We start from the raw sequence: 13,976 nt of genomic DNA, 5'->3' as shown, positions 1-13,976 counted from the left end.
CCCTTAAAATGCACATTCCTCCAACAGGAGGAATGAAAAGCACTCCTTTCTTCTCCCTATCTCCAATTTTACTTAAGGTCAGTACGCTTTCTTAACTTTTTTTGAAAGGCAGTTCCCTCCTTAATTCACCCATCTTCAGGCAACCACCTTTGCCATCAGCAGCTCAGTTCTTCCAGGGTAGAGAGGAGCGAGGTGCAGCTAGGCTGCAGATAACAAACAGCACCCTGCAAGAATTAAGTTCCTGCTGGTAGCTTCTTCTTTGCTCCCTTATCTCAGAGAGATTGAGTTGCCACTGACTAGTACGCATGTAATGCTTCATGATCCCCTTTCGACTTTTGCACAAGCTGTTCTGTAAGCAAGCCTGAGGCAGCAACTGGAACGCTTTCTTGGGAGAAGGAGATAGGAGTCTGAATGACAGTGAACCAGGGCCTCTGAGCAGAAATACACACTTCCCAGTCTGTGCTGTATGGAGAGACAGAAGCCAGGTACAGCAGGAAGGGTCACATATGCTGGTCCACACACACGAGAGAACACAAGGGCCAGTTGCTTTCTAGTCAGGTCCAGACATGAAACAGGCAATGAGCCCTTACACAGCAGCAGCCCTAGGAATCCACAAGCACACAGATCATTTTGCTGGCAGGAAAATATACAGCTATAGACTTTATCTGTTCTGGAGGTTAGGAGATAGGTTTATGAAATAAAACACTTAAACTTTCACTTGTATTTATTGAAAAACATATATGCTAAAAGTGAGAACAGTTTATAACATCAGCCAGGACTATTTCTTCCAGATCAAAGGTATGCCTAAGGGTATGGAACACACTGCAGGATGCAAGGGAAGAGCATTTTGACATTATGCAAGACTTAGTATGAGATGGGGATGTTTAGAGGAGGAACCAAATGCAGATGAGGGAGCAATACAGGTGACCTGCGGAGGAAGGCAATACAGAGCCATGCCTTGTGCCTGATCAGCACAGCCTGTCTTAGCTTCTGACTAAATCCCTTTCTAACTGTTTTCCTGGGCAAGTGAATCCTGTGTGTGTGCATGGTAGGAGGGCCCACAGGGCAGAGGGCCCACGCATCTATGGTACCAGGGCCTGGATCAAATGAGGGTATGCAAGTGAATGCGCAATCGCTAGTGAAAATCAAACCACATTAGCAGATGAGTAGGTGAACTGACCAGGGAGCCAGATGTGTGTGTCTTCAAGGGTGAGATCACAGGGGCAGTGGGCTGCTGGAAGGACCACGAGAGACCCAGTCAACTACCAGAGGGCTAGTAGAGTCTAGGCAGGTCAACTGGGAGACTATCTTGTGTGTCTGAAGGCCACAGGGAATTGGCTACTGGAAGGACAAGGGGAATCCTGGCTGACTGCCAGAGGGACCACAGGGTTTGAACATCAACTGAGAGCTGTTTGTGCATGCCTTGTGTGTGTGTGTGTGTGTGTGTGTGTGTGTGTGAGTGAGAGAGAGCGAGAGCACACACACATGTGTGTGAGAGTGCAAGTGTGTGCACAAGAGAGAGCATGTGCGAGAGCAAGCAAGCGCGTGTGCGTGCATGAGAGTGAATGCAAGAGAGCAAGTGTCCCTAAGGGTGAGGGTTCAGGAGCAGCTACTGGGTGGACTACACGTCCAAGGCCAGCTACTATGTAGAGCCAGCATGTGCATGCATGTATACATGTGCACGCATGTGAGTGTGAGGGACTGTACCAGCAACTGGAGAGGGGCTGCAGGCTGCAAGGGTTCATACGTCCAGAAGCCAGCAACCCGGGACACATGGGACCCATAAATAAATGAATAAATCCCATTAACCTTCCTCCTGTCAGCCACAGAAGGGAAAAGGATGAGACCATTGGTGCTTTTCGCATGAACGCTGAATGTGTCTGCCAGTGCTGATCTGTGTGACCAGCTATGTATACGTATGTCGTATAGATAATTATGTATACACACACACACACACTTTTTTCAGCCTTGCTACTGGTTGGACCTGCGGACAAAGAAGTATGGCAGCCTCGCCCCACTGGACTACTGGGTTCAGCCACCTTACCTAACATCCTCAATTTTGTTAGATCTCACAAACAGATTGAGAGAAGAATCTGAATGGAAGAATCCAAGGGACATCTTGGTGGCTAAATAAGTAACATGGTCTCCCCATGTCTCAGTTCTTGGCCAACATCACAGAATGGCATTAGATAACCAAGACCATATACTGATGAGAAGATCAGAACTGACTTACAAATTTTCTATATAGAAGACAGGAAGAAAACTAATAAATGTAGATATTCTAAATAATATGATAGCAAACTTAGTGCTGAAAGTTTTTCCACTAAAAAATTCAATTGATTTGAGCTAGGTAAATCTATTTGAATTAAAAACTCCCATAAGACATGCCAAAATGAAAGTTTTAATTCCAAATAGATATAAAATATCATTTTTGGCTTAAAAAACAACTAAATAGCATTTTATATTGAAATGTCAATTCCACACTACATTTTTAATTCTATACAAATCACCTTTAAATATTTTCACAAGCAAGAGATATCCGTGTGTATTACATTAGTCACCAATATTATGAAGCAACTGCCCTCCATTTGTGTTCAGTGTTACTAGGATACAGCCATGAGAAAATACCTATCATTAATATATTTCACAGAGCTTGTTCTTGAACAAAACTGAGTAGCTTGAACAGCAAAATGCCAAAAGTTATATTCTAAACTCCACTTATTTACAGAAATAGGCATTTAAAATACTACACAATTCTCATGTTCAAATTAAACCCACATTTTCTATTAAGAGACAGGGTGCTGTCAGCACCGGATAAACCTTTCATGTGGCTAAACACTCTGCCAAAATGAATCATCCTATCACACAAGGCATTAACAACAAGCATTCCTCTGTAGACATTAGCTCATATCAACTTTCAATGCAAGTTAGATTTTGAAGCACACTTGCAAGGCTGAGGTGAATCAGATTGCCTTCGCTGACAGGCTGATTTCCAAAAAGCTACTCCGATATCACAAAAAAAGGTAAGCAATGAGAGCAGATAAACAAAGGGAAGGCCAAACATGCATTCTGTTAATGGGTACAAAGCAGAGCAGTATGAAGTGCCTATTTTATGAGTCACAGAGTCATGTATTTTTTTCCTTATTTACTTCCTTTACGAGTTTCTGCAGGTTTTTGCCCTTATGAATTTTGAAAGAAAATTCTATTGGGGCAAATAATGTCGTTTTCACTTCCAGCTTTCATTACCAGTTCAGTAAATGTAGCAATATGGCCCAAAGTTTGGTACCCAACAGACTGAGATGCAAACCGGACAAGCAGTGCTATACTTCCACCTTCTGTCTGAGGAAGTAAAGCCTGGGACCCTACCCTTTCAGGCAAGCTGATTCTGTCATCAGAAGGGTACACAGCCTAGGTAATCTTTAAAAGAGATTGCACAGAATCAAATCACATCTCCTACTGCTCACACCTCCAAATTAGAACAGTAGGCCAAACTGAAGTTTTTCTCTTCGCTGAGCATGAAAGATCAAACCAGTCACACAGGGCACTGGTCAGCTCCCAGTTTTCCCACTAAGATTTTACCACTTTGTCCAACAAGCCTAGAAACCTCTTCCTGCAATACCAGTAGCAGGTTTATCAGTATAGAAAGAAAAAAAGAATGCATGGAAAAGAGAGGACAGCAGAGTTTTGTCTTGGAACTTGGACAGCACAGTTTAAAAGAATTAAAATGCCACAATGTAAACAGTAAATTGTGTTTGTGCAAAAAAAATGCAACCAAACTGAATGAGCACTGGACTCTGGATAGAAGTTTTCTACCATTACAAAATGTAGTCTTTTCAGGACACTGATAACACAAATGAGACAACAGAATTTTAGTATCAGTAATACTATTTAAAACTAGGCTGAAAATCATGTATTCTATTTATTCACTCAACTTTGTAAGAGATATCCCTGTGCTCCTTGCATAAATGCACAGTGTAACAATTTAGATATAAATATCTGGAGCAAGAATGTTACTGCTTAATATGTAACTGAAATGATTAATGTTTAAACAGTAAATTTCTTTCAGTTGTCAAAGTATTATTAAAGGTGACCTGCAAATACCCAATTAAAAAAATGACAACTGAAGAGAGCTGGTGCTCACAGACAACTAAAACTTCTTTTCAAACATTTAGCATTTTAAATGTATCTATTTTCTTACATCTTTGTACTCTCTTAAATTACCCAAAGCTTTACATTACTCTGCATTATTATGCAGAGATAACAGTGGCATCACTCATACTGTCCATATTAAAATATGGAGTTAAATAGGAATTACCTATCAATAAGATAAACAACTTATTGTTAAACTCTTTTTTTGCTTTGGTCTTTGGAACAGTAAGCAGGTCTCTCTTCACTTACATATTCTTAAATGCCAGGAGATGATCTTTAAAGTGAGCTACACTCAATCTGTGGCAGTCCTTCTCCCTATCACAGTTGCCATGCTATTTCTCATCCTTGAGAAAGAGGAAATATCAAAGAAACCTGGGGAATGTAAGTGGAAGATTAGTGGCGCACAGTGGGTGGGCCTCCTTCACTCTTTGGTCCTATGTGCAGTATTTACATGCGTTCAGCTTGTAAAGGATATACTAGAGGGGACTCAGAAGTTTGTGTGCCTGGAAAAAGCAAGTGTCACATCTTTAACTGAAATTTAAAAATTTCCCATTGCTAAGTTTCATTAGTCCGTAAGTTGCGATCAGCCCTCATCATAAACTTGGAAGTAGTCAGACGTGTCCTTTCTTGCAAATCATCAGATTTAACTCGGGGAGCAAGTTACCTCAAGTTAAACATGACTTTAAGTGCTAAGCATGTGTGTTAGTTTTACTGGAATCAGGACTCTAGCCTTTATTGGACCTCATATCATGAGTTAGCAAGAAACTAAATAATTTTTTTTTGAAATTTGAGTAATTATAAAATTTAATAAAACCAAACGAAGATAGAGTCGACAAATGAAAGGCAGAAGAAAGGCAAAGAAATATACGGTAATTATGTACCATTTAGTAAAACCAAACTTAAAGAAGTGAGTCACAGCCTATCAGACACCAATTAAGTTGTGGTTTATCCTCCAGGAAGATCTTGAGAGGTTAAACAAAGGCGAAATCATGGTAAATTTTGACTCTGAATATTTTGCAGAGTATTGTCTATGTAAGCACAAAATGCCAACCAGGTCATAACAAAATCCTGAAACCTGCCCTCAGGCGCCAATGACTTACTACTTATGACTCTTAATTAACCACTACTTCCCTTTCACCTCTTGCACCTCCACAGGAGGCATGGCCCTTTCCCAAGCTTTAGCTCTGTACCAATTCTGTTCTTTGTAGATGCAATCATCAGATGTTTCTGAAGACTTACTACTTCAAGTACTTCTGGTTTAAGAGAAATAGAGACACCATCAGGTAATTTTTTTTTCACAAGTATTCAGAGGAACTTTTGGAAAGAAACTAGATTGTATGACTAGCTGCACCATCAATTATTAAGGCTTCGTGACATCGTTATATGATCCCACTGTCAACACTTTTTTTTTTTTAATTGTTGGATTAACATTCATTCAATATGCGCCTTTCACAGGCTGAATTCCACCCCCCTCCATATCTTAATGCTCTAAGACCCTTGTAATCTACCCAATCAGCAAACAGTTGTAACACTGCATAACTAAATATTTTTTTAGTCTCTGTAAAAAAAGGTAGGCACAGTTTTTAAGGAAAAGATGACAAAAACTAAGAGTGGTGCCACAGTCTAACTGAACAGCCTATCTTACACAAAAATTTTAGGAATCAGGTGAGCCAGTCACCTTCAAAATCTCTGAAGGCCTTAGGGCCATTTACCACAGCTGATAAACTGGCTTCCACACAAACCTGATTCAAGTATCTCTTTCATGTCCACAATGTGACATCATAGATTATTTTCTTACCTTTAGCTCTATTTTAACTATACTACAAATCAATTAAAAAAATCAATTTCTCTGAAAATAATTTTTATTTCATTTTAAAGCCTTTTATTGTTCTCTTTCATGGCAGAGGGCTATTCTGAGAAACACTGGAGGGACCATTAGGCTAGTTTAATAAAGGATGACCTTACTGATATAGAAACAAGAAGAAATCAGAGCCTCTGGTAAATCTTTACAGATCCAGACCATACCAGCAAAAGATGGTGTGATATACCAGCGAGGTGTGAAAATCTACACTTGTTGAAATTCTGGCCCAGTGAATATACAAAATGAGAACCAGCAATGTTTTTTCCCTGTATTTATTCTCTGAATAGAAAGTATGTAAATCAGTTATTTTAGGACAACATTAATAGAAAGTCCTAACACTCCAAGGAGTTTCAGTTGGATGGATCCTGTTCTCATTCAGATTACCATTGCACAGGCAGCACACAGACACAAGAGCTGGAGCAAGCAGAAGTCTTTAAAGGATTGCTGTTACAATTTTTACATTTGGATAAAAGTTGGCAAGAGCTACAGATTCTCAGTGTTTTAACAATAAATGACCAAAAGATAAAGGCCTTGTAAAATTTAAGTACCTGGAATGAAAACGTTAGACAAAATGTTTCGACAAAAACACTATTAAAAACAGGGACTTAATGGTACTTACCACAAGGCAAAGAGTTATCCTCTTCTATTGTCTTCTTATAGACCCAATCCTTCTTTCGCCAGCCTATTATACTGCCATCTTTGCAGTTCTGGGACTGTTTCATATTTGCTTTATCCCACATTCTGAACATGTACAGCTCCCCAGTCATTCCCATGTTAGGTGATACAGCTGTACCTGGCAGCTTTGAACAGCCAAGTAAGAACTGCCCTTTTTCACGGAGACTCATTTTTTCAGCCATCTTTTTGTTTCCTTTTTTTGTTCCATTTATGAATAACTTCACCTCTTCATCTTCACTTTTCCACTGGACACATATCTCATACCAGGTATTTTCATGAAGCATCTCTGTCATATTTATTTGATTTCCAAATAACCATATTCTCAATTTATCATGATCTCCCATAAGTCCAAGATCATACTTATTTGCGGAGAGATTACTGTTAAGTGTTTCTTGATTATATACATATGCTGTCCATGGACTGTTTGAGGACTTTAGCTTTAGGTGCACACAGACAATAAATTCTTTCAAAGGAAGCAGAGAAATTCTTGGTGACAGAATCCAAGGATCTTCACATTCAGTCTTAAAGACAGCTTTGTATCGTCCTAGAAAATCCTCTTGATCTAAATAAAGAAGAGATGACTTTTTTAAAAATAGTTTTGTTTTTGAAAGGACCTTCTATATGAGTTTTCCACAGTTCCTTATGAATATATAATTCATATAAATAATTCATTATATATAAAAATACTTCTAGGTATTTACAAAACACATTAAAAAACAACCTTGCATCCTTTTCTTTTTACTGGGGAGGGGAAGGAGGGGCAAATTTGGAGGCAGTAATCAATCCTAGCTGCTGAAAAAGACTTTAAAATAAAATTCATGCATGGGGAGGTGGGGGAGGGGTATATGACCATGTAGCCCTCTCACAAGACACTCAAACTACAAGAGGGAGGCAAAGGCAGAATCACAGGCTCTGGCCCCTATTCTCAGGGCAGCAGAGATACTTTGCATTTAATAGTCACTGAATAAAATGCAGAAACAGAGTTAGAAAAAAAGAAACTATAACCATGACTGCCTTCTCATTTCCCAGCCTTGCACCCTGCTTCTCTGAGCTATGTGGTCAGGCTTCTTCATGCTCTTTCCAACCTTGCGATTCTTATTCTTGGCTGTACACTGACATAGGTTCAGTAGGAAGGGTGGAAAATAGCTATATTCGGATACAGAATGAGAGCTGGTATAACTTCCAGGAAGTGTGGTTTGGAGGCCCTGGTTTATTTTAACCCATCCAGCCCCATTCCCTGTTCCCTTCCAGGGCACATAGTTGCAGAGACATCTGGTCTATGCAAGTCAAATCCACTTAGGCTTTGAGAAGGTGGCAACCTGAAGTTCAGCTGTCACAGTAAATAGGATACAAGCTGCTAACAGTAAATTTACTGGTGAAAACAAGGCTAAGTAAATGCTTACAATATGTAGGGTCAGGGAATGCCCCAAACAATGGATATTGATCATCTTAAGTGTAAAGTACTTGTAAATGCCTCTTTTTCTCCTTTGTCCCACTACAGGTGAGTAAATGCCTTTGCAGGTCTAGATGTAAGCACTTTGGAGCTGAGGAGGACTCTCTTTTTGAAAAATGCACATTATCATTGTTTAGAGATCATCATGATGGCTTGCTTTTTGTTAAATCTATCAGCAATGAAATAAAGCCAATCTAAATAAGCCTCTCATGGGATATGAATTGAAAGGAGAAATGAAACAGACTGGTAGATGCTCAGGCAGTGTAAGAGTCTGTGTTATTGACAGCTTTAAGATTATCTTCATTTATATATGGAGCTTTTATGTACCCTCAAGGAAAGAGTTATGACTAATCATGATTAGTTAGGGGTGGAGAACAAGCAAGGATCAGTCAATATATTCACTCCTTTGTTAAGAGACAGTTTCCAGCCAGTTTTTTCTCCCCGTAGGTAGGTCATATTCATAAATAGTCCTAGCTAGCTCTCAAGATCATAGCTAAATTGTCTCAACCAACCAGAGCACCAACTTTCTTCAGATCAATTTTGAATTAAGAAATTTGGTTGACTTTTGCCTCTCTTGACCATGGAGTTCCCAAATTTCTTTTCTGATAGCAACAAAAATGGGCAGAAGTTCCTAACTGTGGAAAGTCATGCTTGACAGCTAAGTTATTGGGAAAAGTTTGAAATTTTAGATTTATTAATCCAGTTTCATGGAAAGACATTGATAAGCATTTCTGTTTCATACTATATCCTTCAGACTCCCCTTCTGACACTAATTAGCATATATTTGTAGGCATCTTTCACAATGTTCAACATAAGGAATAATGAAAGTGCTATAAAAGGCTAGAGACCAAAGAAACCTAAGAAGCTCTCAGGGTATAGGCTGAAGTTGTAGGCAAAAATCCTAACTAGTAGACAGTGGGCTTTGAATGGTGAGGTTATACTCAGCATGTTTCTAGGCAGGCTGGCAATGCGGAAACATACTTGTCTTAAGAGCAAGCAACAGGACTACTTCTCACCAAAGCAGAAATTCATTCATTCAGTTTGGCCATTTGTCAGAGAGCAACAGGCCTCTGTAGCAAAATCTAGGATATTCAGTTAGGAACAATCTGTCACTGAAAACTTTAAGCATAAGTTAAACCTGTGAGGAAGACAGTGGGATGGGGAATGTTAACGTAGTAGTGATTTTTGGATACAGATGCAAATGCGCCACCTTTAGAAAAAGCTAATTACATTTAAAATAAGTCTGCTACCTTTCGGTTACAAGGCATAAGTCTGCTTCTTCACGATAAGGAGGAAATTGATTTTATAAAGGAAACAACTACCTAGATATACAGCTAGATAGGTCAATACTTGTGACACAGGCTCTCCAAAGAAAAATAATTGTCTGTCTTTATCATGTTGGAGTTACACTGAAGGTTTTTAAAGATACCACGTAGCTGCTGTTTCTCTGAGAGTATACGTCAGAAGTACACTTGGATGACTCCTGTACCCTCCAAAATTCCAGTATGAAGCTTGAGCATGCAAAGACGGCCAAAGCGACTGGTTAAGTCAGAGTCATCACATAGCCACAGAATATAAAGTCACTGTTAACTGTCCAGGATCCTGATTTTGAAAAATTACAAGCCCATATGTGAGCAGAAATGTTGAAACTTGAGATATCATCAGCAGACCTGATCTTGACAATGAACAAATCTTAAGATGGGTTTTATTTCACGGTAAGCATTAAATTTGTGTTTATGTGACAACAACGAAAGAATCAAATCTTGAGGGGTGCTTGATGCAGTGAAGTTGCCAAGACAGCCAGAATAGACATGTGCAAGTTGTTCAGAGTAACGTGAGATTCCAGTAAGGATATGACTTGCAGGCGAAAATAGTCTTAATGCAGGTAAGCATCAGAAATTATGTGACAAGAGATCAGTCTTGCTGATGATCCTTTTACTGTGCTTTGAATGGCAATTCAGAAAGACTGCTGCTCATCCACATGCAAACCTGAGGAACTAATTTAACAAAAAAAAGTGTCGACTTCACTGCTTAAAGCCTAAAAGAAAGCTCAACATCTGGACCACTTTGTTCAAAACAGTTCCAAAAATGAGATGTCAAAAAAGGATGGCAAAGCTAGAAAGCAGATATGAGTACTATCTGAATTGTTACAGGAGAGACTTGGAAATTTTACTATGACTGGGCAATCCAAAGACTGCTTAAAAAAAGCACATGGGAAACCGTAACAACTGTGAGAAAACAAACTCCACTGATCCAAATGGAAGATGCACAGCCTCAGAGCTAAATTATTCAAAAGTTAATCATCAACATTACCTTGACCTAGTCCATTGGGTATGTGGGTGGATACAATACAAGGAGGAGAGGACATTGCTTTAAAGCTGGTGGAAGTTCTGTTACTTATCATCATATTGTCATACATTGTAATCATACTTAATGGGTTGTGGTCCACTCTTAGCGATGGAACCAAAGATCTGAAACTGGCTGTGTTCTTACAGGGGCATTCTGAGCTTAGAGTTAGTTTCTTTGGTTCTGGACATTACAAGTCACAATTGGAAACCTGGCCATGAACATACCGTTATCATTATACCATAGAAAAGGAAGCACAGCAGAAAGAATGCTCAAAACACATTCCAAGATAAGGAAAAATTGAGCAAAATTCACAAGTGGGATTCAAGGAAAACTGGAGAGGAAGAGACCTACATATAATAGGTGCATATATAATAATTGCATGTATGTAAATACATGTATCTACAAAAAATTCACCCCATTAAAGTTCATCATCACTGTACTTTTACAAGTCTTCTCAACAAAGATAACTCAGAGATTACCATAAAAGCATGAACAATAACTTCCTTTGCTTTACTCTTCAAATTTAAAACATAATCCAGGCAATAGTATTTGTTAGCTGATTTTTCAATGGCTTTGCTGTATTCAGGCACTTAATACTTTTCCGAAATGCAAATTGTTCCTTCTTAACACAGTCTTCTCTAACAGATGCAAGAACAGGGGTTTTTACACTCACTAAAGCTAAGACTACAAGCAAGTGTGTTCTCTCAAGCATTAAAAGAACACAGGTTCTCTCTTCATATTCTCCGGAGAACACAAACATATTTTGGCACCTTAAATGAGGAGAGAACTGAGTAGGGATACTGTCAATAGTGCTAACTGCCTAAAAACAAAAAAATACGGTGGAGGCCCAAATCAGCCCTCATGTCAAGTTAGCTCTTCTTGAAGGACTACTGATGCTTGCAAGTAGCATGTAGGTGTAAGAACCCCCTGTCTGTGTCCTCAGAACTCTAGATGCAGCTGAATTTTCCTTGGCATAATTCTTGCAGGACATGACCCATCTACTGAGTAATCCTGTCCTTTTTACTATTCAAAACTCATGAGGTTAAAACCAGGCCATTTTAGTAACACATTTAACACCTGAATCTCAAGTTCTATCTCAATAAAACCTCCATACTAGTTCAAACTTAGTCCATCATGTCAACCCCTGAAATTTCACTGCTAGTACAACGGGTGTGCTTACTAAGTTATATCTGGCCTTCAGCTCAAGAAAGAGTTTCTAAAACTAGTTGCTATTAAAAACATGGCAAAAAAAAAAAAAAAAAAAAAAACAACTTCAAATTTTTGAAAAAGAGTAGTGTGAAAGAGTTAAGGTGTTCTGAAAATAGTAACACTTCAAGAACTACTCATGAAATAATTTCCCTGGCTATTACATATTATACTTACACTCTTTCCTTATTCTTATCCCAAAAGAGGTTATTCCTGATGATTATTTTTATGACAACAAATAAATATTGTAAGTGTAGGGTGTATATTCCCATAGTGCTGAGCACCAACTGTTTCTGTTAATGGCAATTAACCAATTAACTGCTTAACCCATCTGATAGCCTTCTGTGATGAAATGACTGGCTAGGTAGATGAGGGCAGAGCAGTGGACGTTGTGTCCCTTGACTTCAGCAAGGCTTTTGACACTGTCTCCCATAACATCCTCCTAGGTAAGCTCAGGAAGTGTGGGTTAGGCGAGTGGACAGTGAGGTGGATTGAGAACTGGCTGAAAGGCAGAGCTCAGAGGGTCGTCATCAGTGGCGTGGAGTCCACTTGGAGGCCTGTGGCTAGTGGCATCCCCCAGGGCTCTGTACTGCCTCCCATCCTGTTCAACTTTTTCATCAGTGACCTGGATGAGGGGACAGAGTGCCTGCTCAGCAAGTTTGCTGAGGATACCAAGCTGGGAGGAGTGGCTGACACACCTGAGGGCTCTGCTGCCATACAGAGAGACCTGGACAGGCTGGAGACTTGGGCAGAGAGGAACCTCGTGAGTTTCAACAAGGGCAAGCGCAGGGTCCTGCACCTAGGGAAAAATAACCCCAGGCACCAGTACAAGCTGGGGGCTGACCTGCTGGAGAGCAGCTCTGCAGAGAAGGACCTGGGAGTGCTGGTGGAAGACAAGTTGACCACGAGCCAGCAATGTGCCCTTGTGGCCAAGAAGGCCAATGGTCTCCTGGGCTGCATTAGGAAGACTGCTGCCAGCAGGTCGAGGGAGGTGATCCTGCCCCTCTACTCAGCCCTGGGGAGGCCTCATCTCCAGTACTGCCTCCAGTGCTGGGCTCCCCAGTACAAGAGAGACATGGAGCTACTGGAGAGAGTCCAGCAGAGGGCTACAAAGATGATCTGAGGGCTGGAGCACCTGCCCTATGAGGAACGGCTGCGAGAGCTGGGGCTCTTCAGCCCGGGGAAGAGAAGACTGATGGGGGATCTGATCAATGTGTATAAGTACCTGAAGGGAGGGTGTCAAGGGGACAGGGACAAACTCTTTTCAGTTGTCCCATGTGACAGGACAAGACGCAATGGGCAGAAATTGAAGCACAGGAAGTTCCGCTTGACCGTGAGGGGAAATTTCTTCACTGTGGGAGTGACAGAGCACTGGCACAGGCTGCCCAGAGAGGTTGTGGAGTCTCCTTCTCTGGAGATCTTCAAGGCCTGCCTGGATGCAACCCTGTCTAACATGCTGTAGGTGACCCTGCTTGAGCAGGGAGGTTGGACTCGATGTCCAGAGGTCTCTTCCAACCTTAATGATTCTATGATTCAATTACTTCCCTTGACTTCAAGAAGGCAGAAACTTGCCTATTCTGAACATACACAACAGTTCCATTCCTCAAGGCTAGTGCTGTTTATTTGGAATATCAACACTAGATGAATCAGGAAAAATGTGTCTTACCTTTGCCTGCTGTAGCCAGGAACAAATGAAGTAAAAGGACAGCTAGAGCAATTCTCAATTTCAATAAAAAACCCTGAATTCTGCCAACACAGAGGTGCTGCTTTCCCCAAGCAACCATTCTAGAAGAAACAAGAAAACATCACAGTCCGTCACTATGATTAGAAAAAGCACAGAAGTGTAAACATACTATGACCAAAAAAAAAAAAGTTTCCAACCTAGGACCATAGATCTTTTCAAGTCCATTACATCACTGAGTATGTATTATATTGAAACATGCCAACACTCTAATGTTGCCAAGTCACCCGGAAAAAAACTACTGTCAGTTGAAAGGAAAAAAAGGGAGGGGGGAGTAAAAAGAACACTTACACTGCAATCCTCTAAAGACTCACAAATGTATTAGAGCATGGCCGTAAGTCCTTGCATGTTTGAGGCTTCCAACATTAAAAACAGTAAAGAAGCACTTACTCAAAAGCTAAGATAATTTCAGTAAGTGTTTAGGAAGGGGCTCTACAGTCCCCTCCCTGGGGGGGTTCTATCAGCTGACATTTTAATGTTTGCACCACACCAGAAGTTTTAACTTGGCTATTGCAAGTTTGATCTGTGTGTGAGCATGCTAG

General features: G+C 40.3%; 1 protein-coding gene across 1 annotated transcript in view; it reads right to left on the bottom strand.

Annotated features, from left to right (window-relative positions):
• Positions 1–13,477, bottom strand: part of ADGRG2 (adhesion G protein-coupled receptor G2) — a 50,542-nt gene extending 37,065 nt beyond the window's left edge. Inside the window, 2 exon segments of the mRNA XM_062574224.1 lie at positions 6,630–7,247; positions 13,360–13,477. Of these exon segments, the coding sequence (XP_062430208.1) occupies positions 6,630–7,247; positions 13,360–13,477 (736 nt within the window).
• Between the last annotated feature and the right edge of the window lie 499 nt (positions 13,478–13,976).

The sequence above is a fragment of the Rhea pennata genome, chromosome 1, assembly GCF_028389875.1.
Source record: "Rhea pennata isolate bPtePen1 chromosome 1, bPtePen1.pri, whole genome shotgun sequence".
Lineage (NCBI taxonomy): Eukaryota > Metazoa > Chordata > Aves > Rheiformes > Rheidae > Rhea > Rhea pennata.
This window is presented reverse-complemented; position numbering and strand designations above follow the sequence as displayed.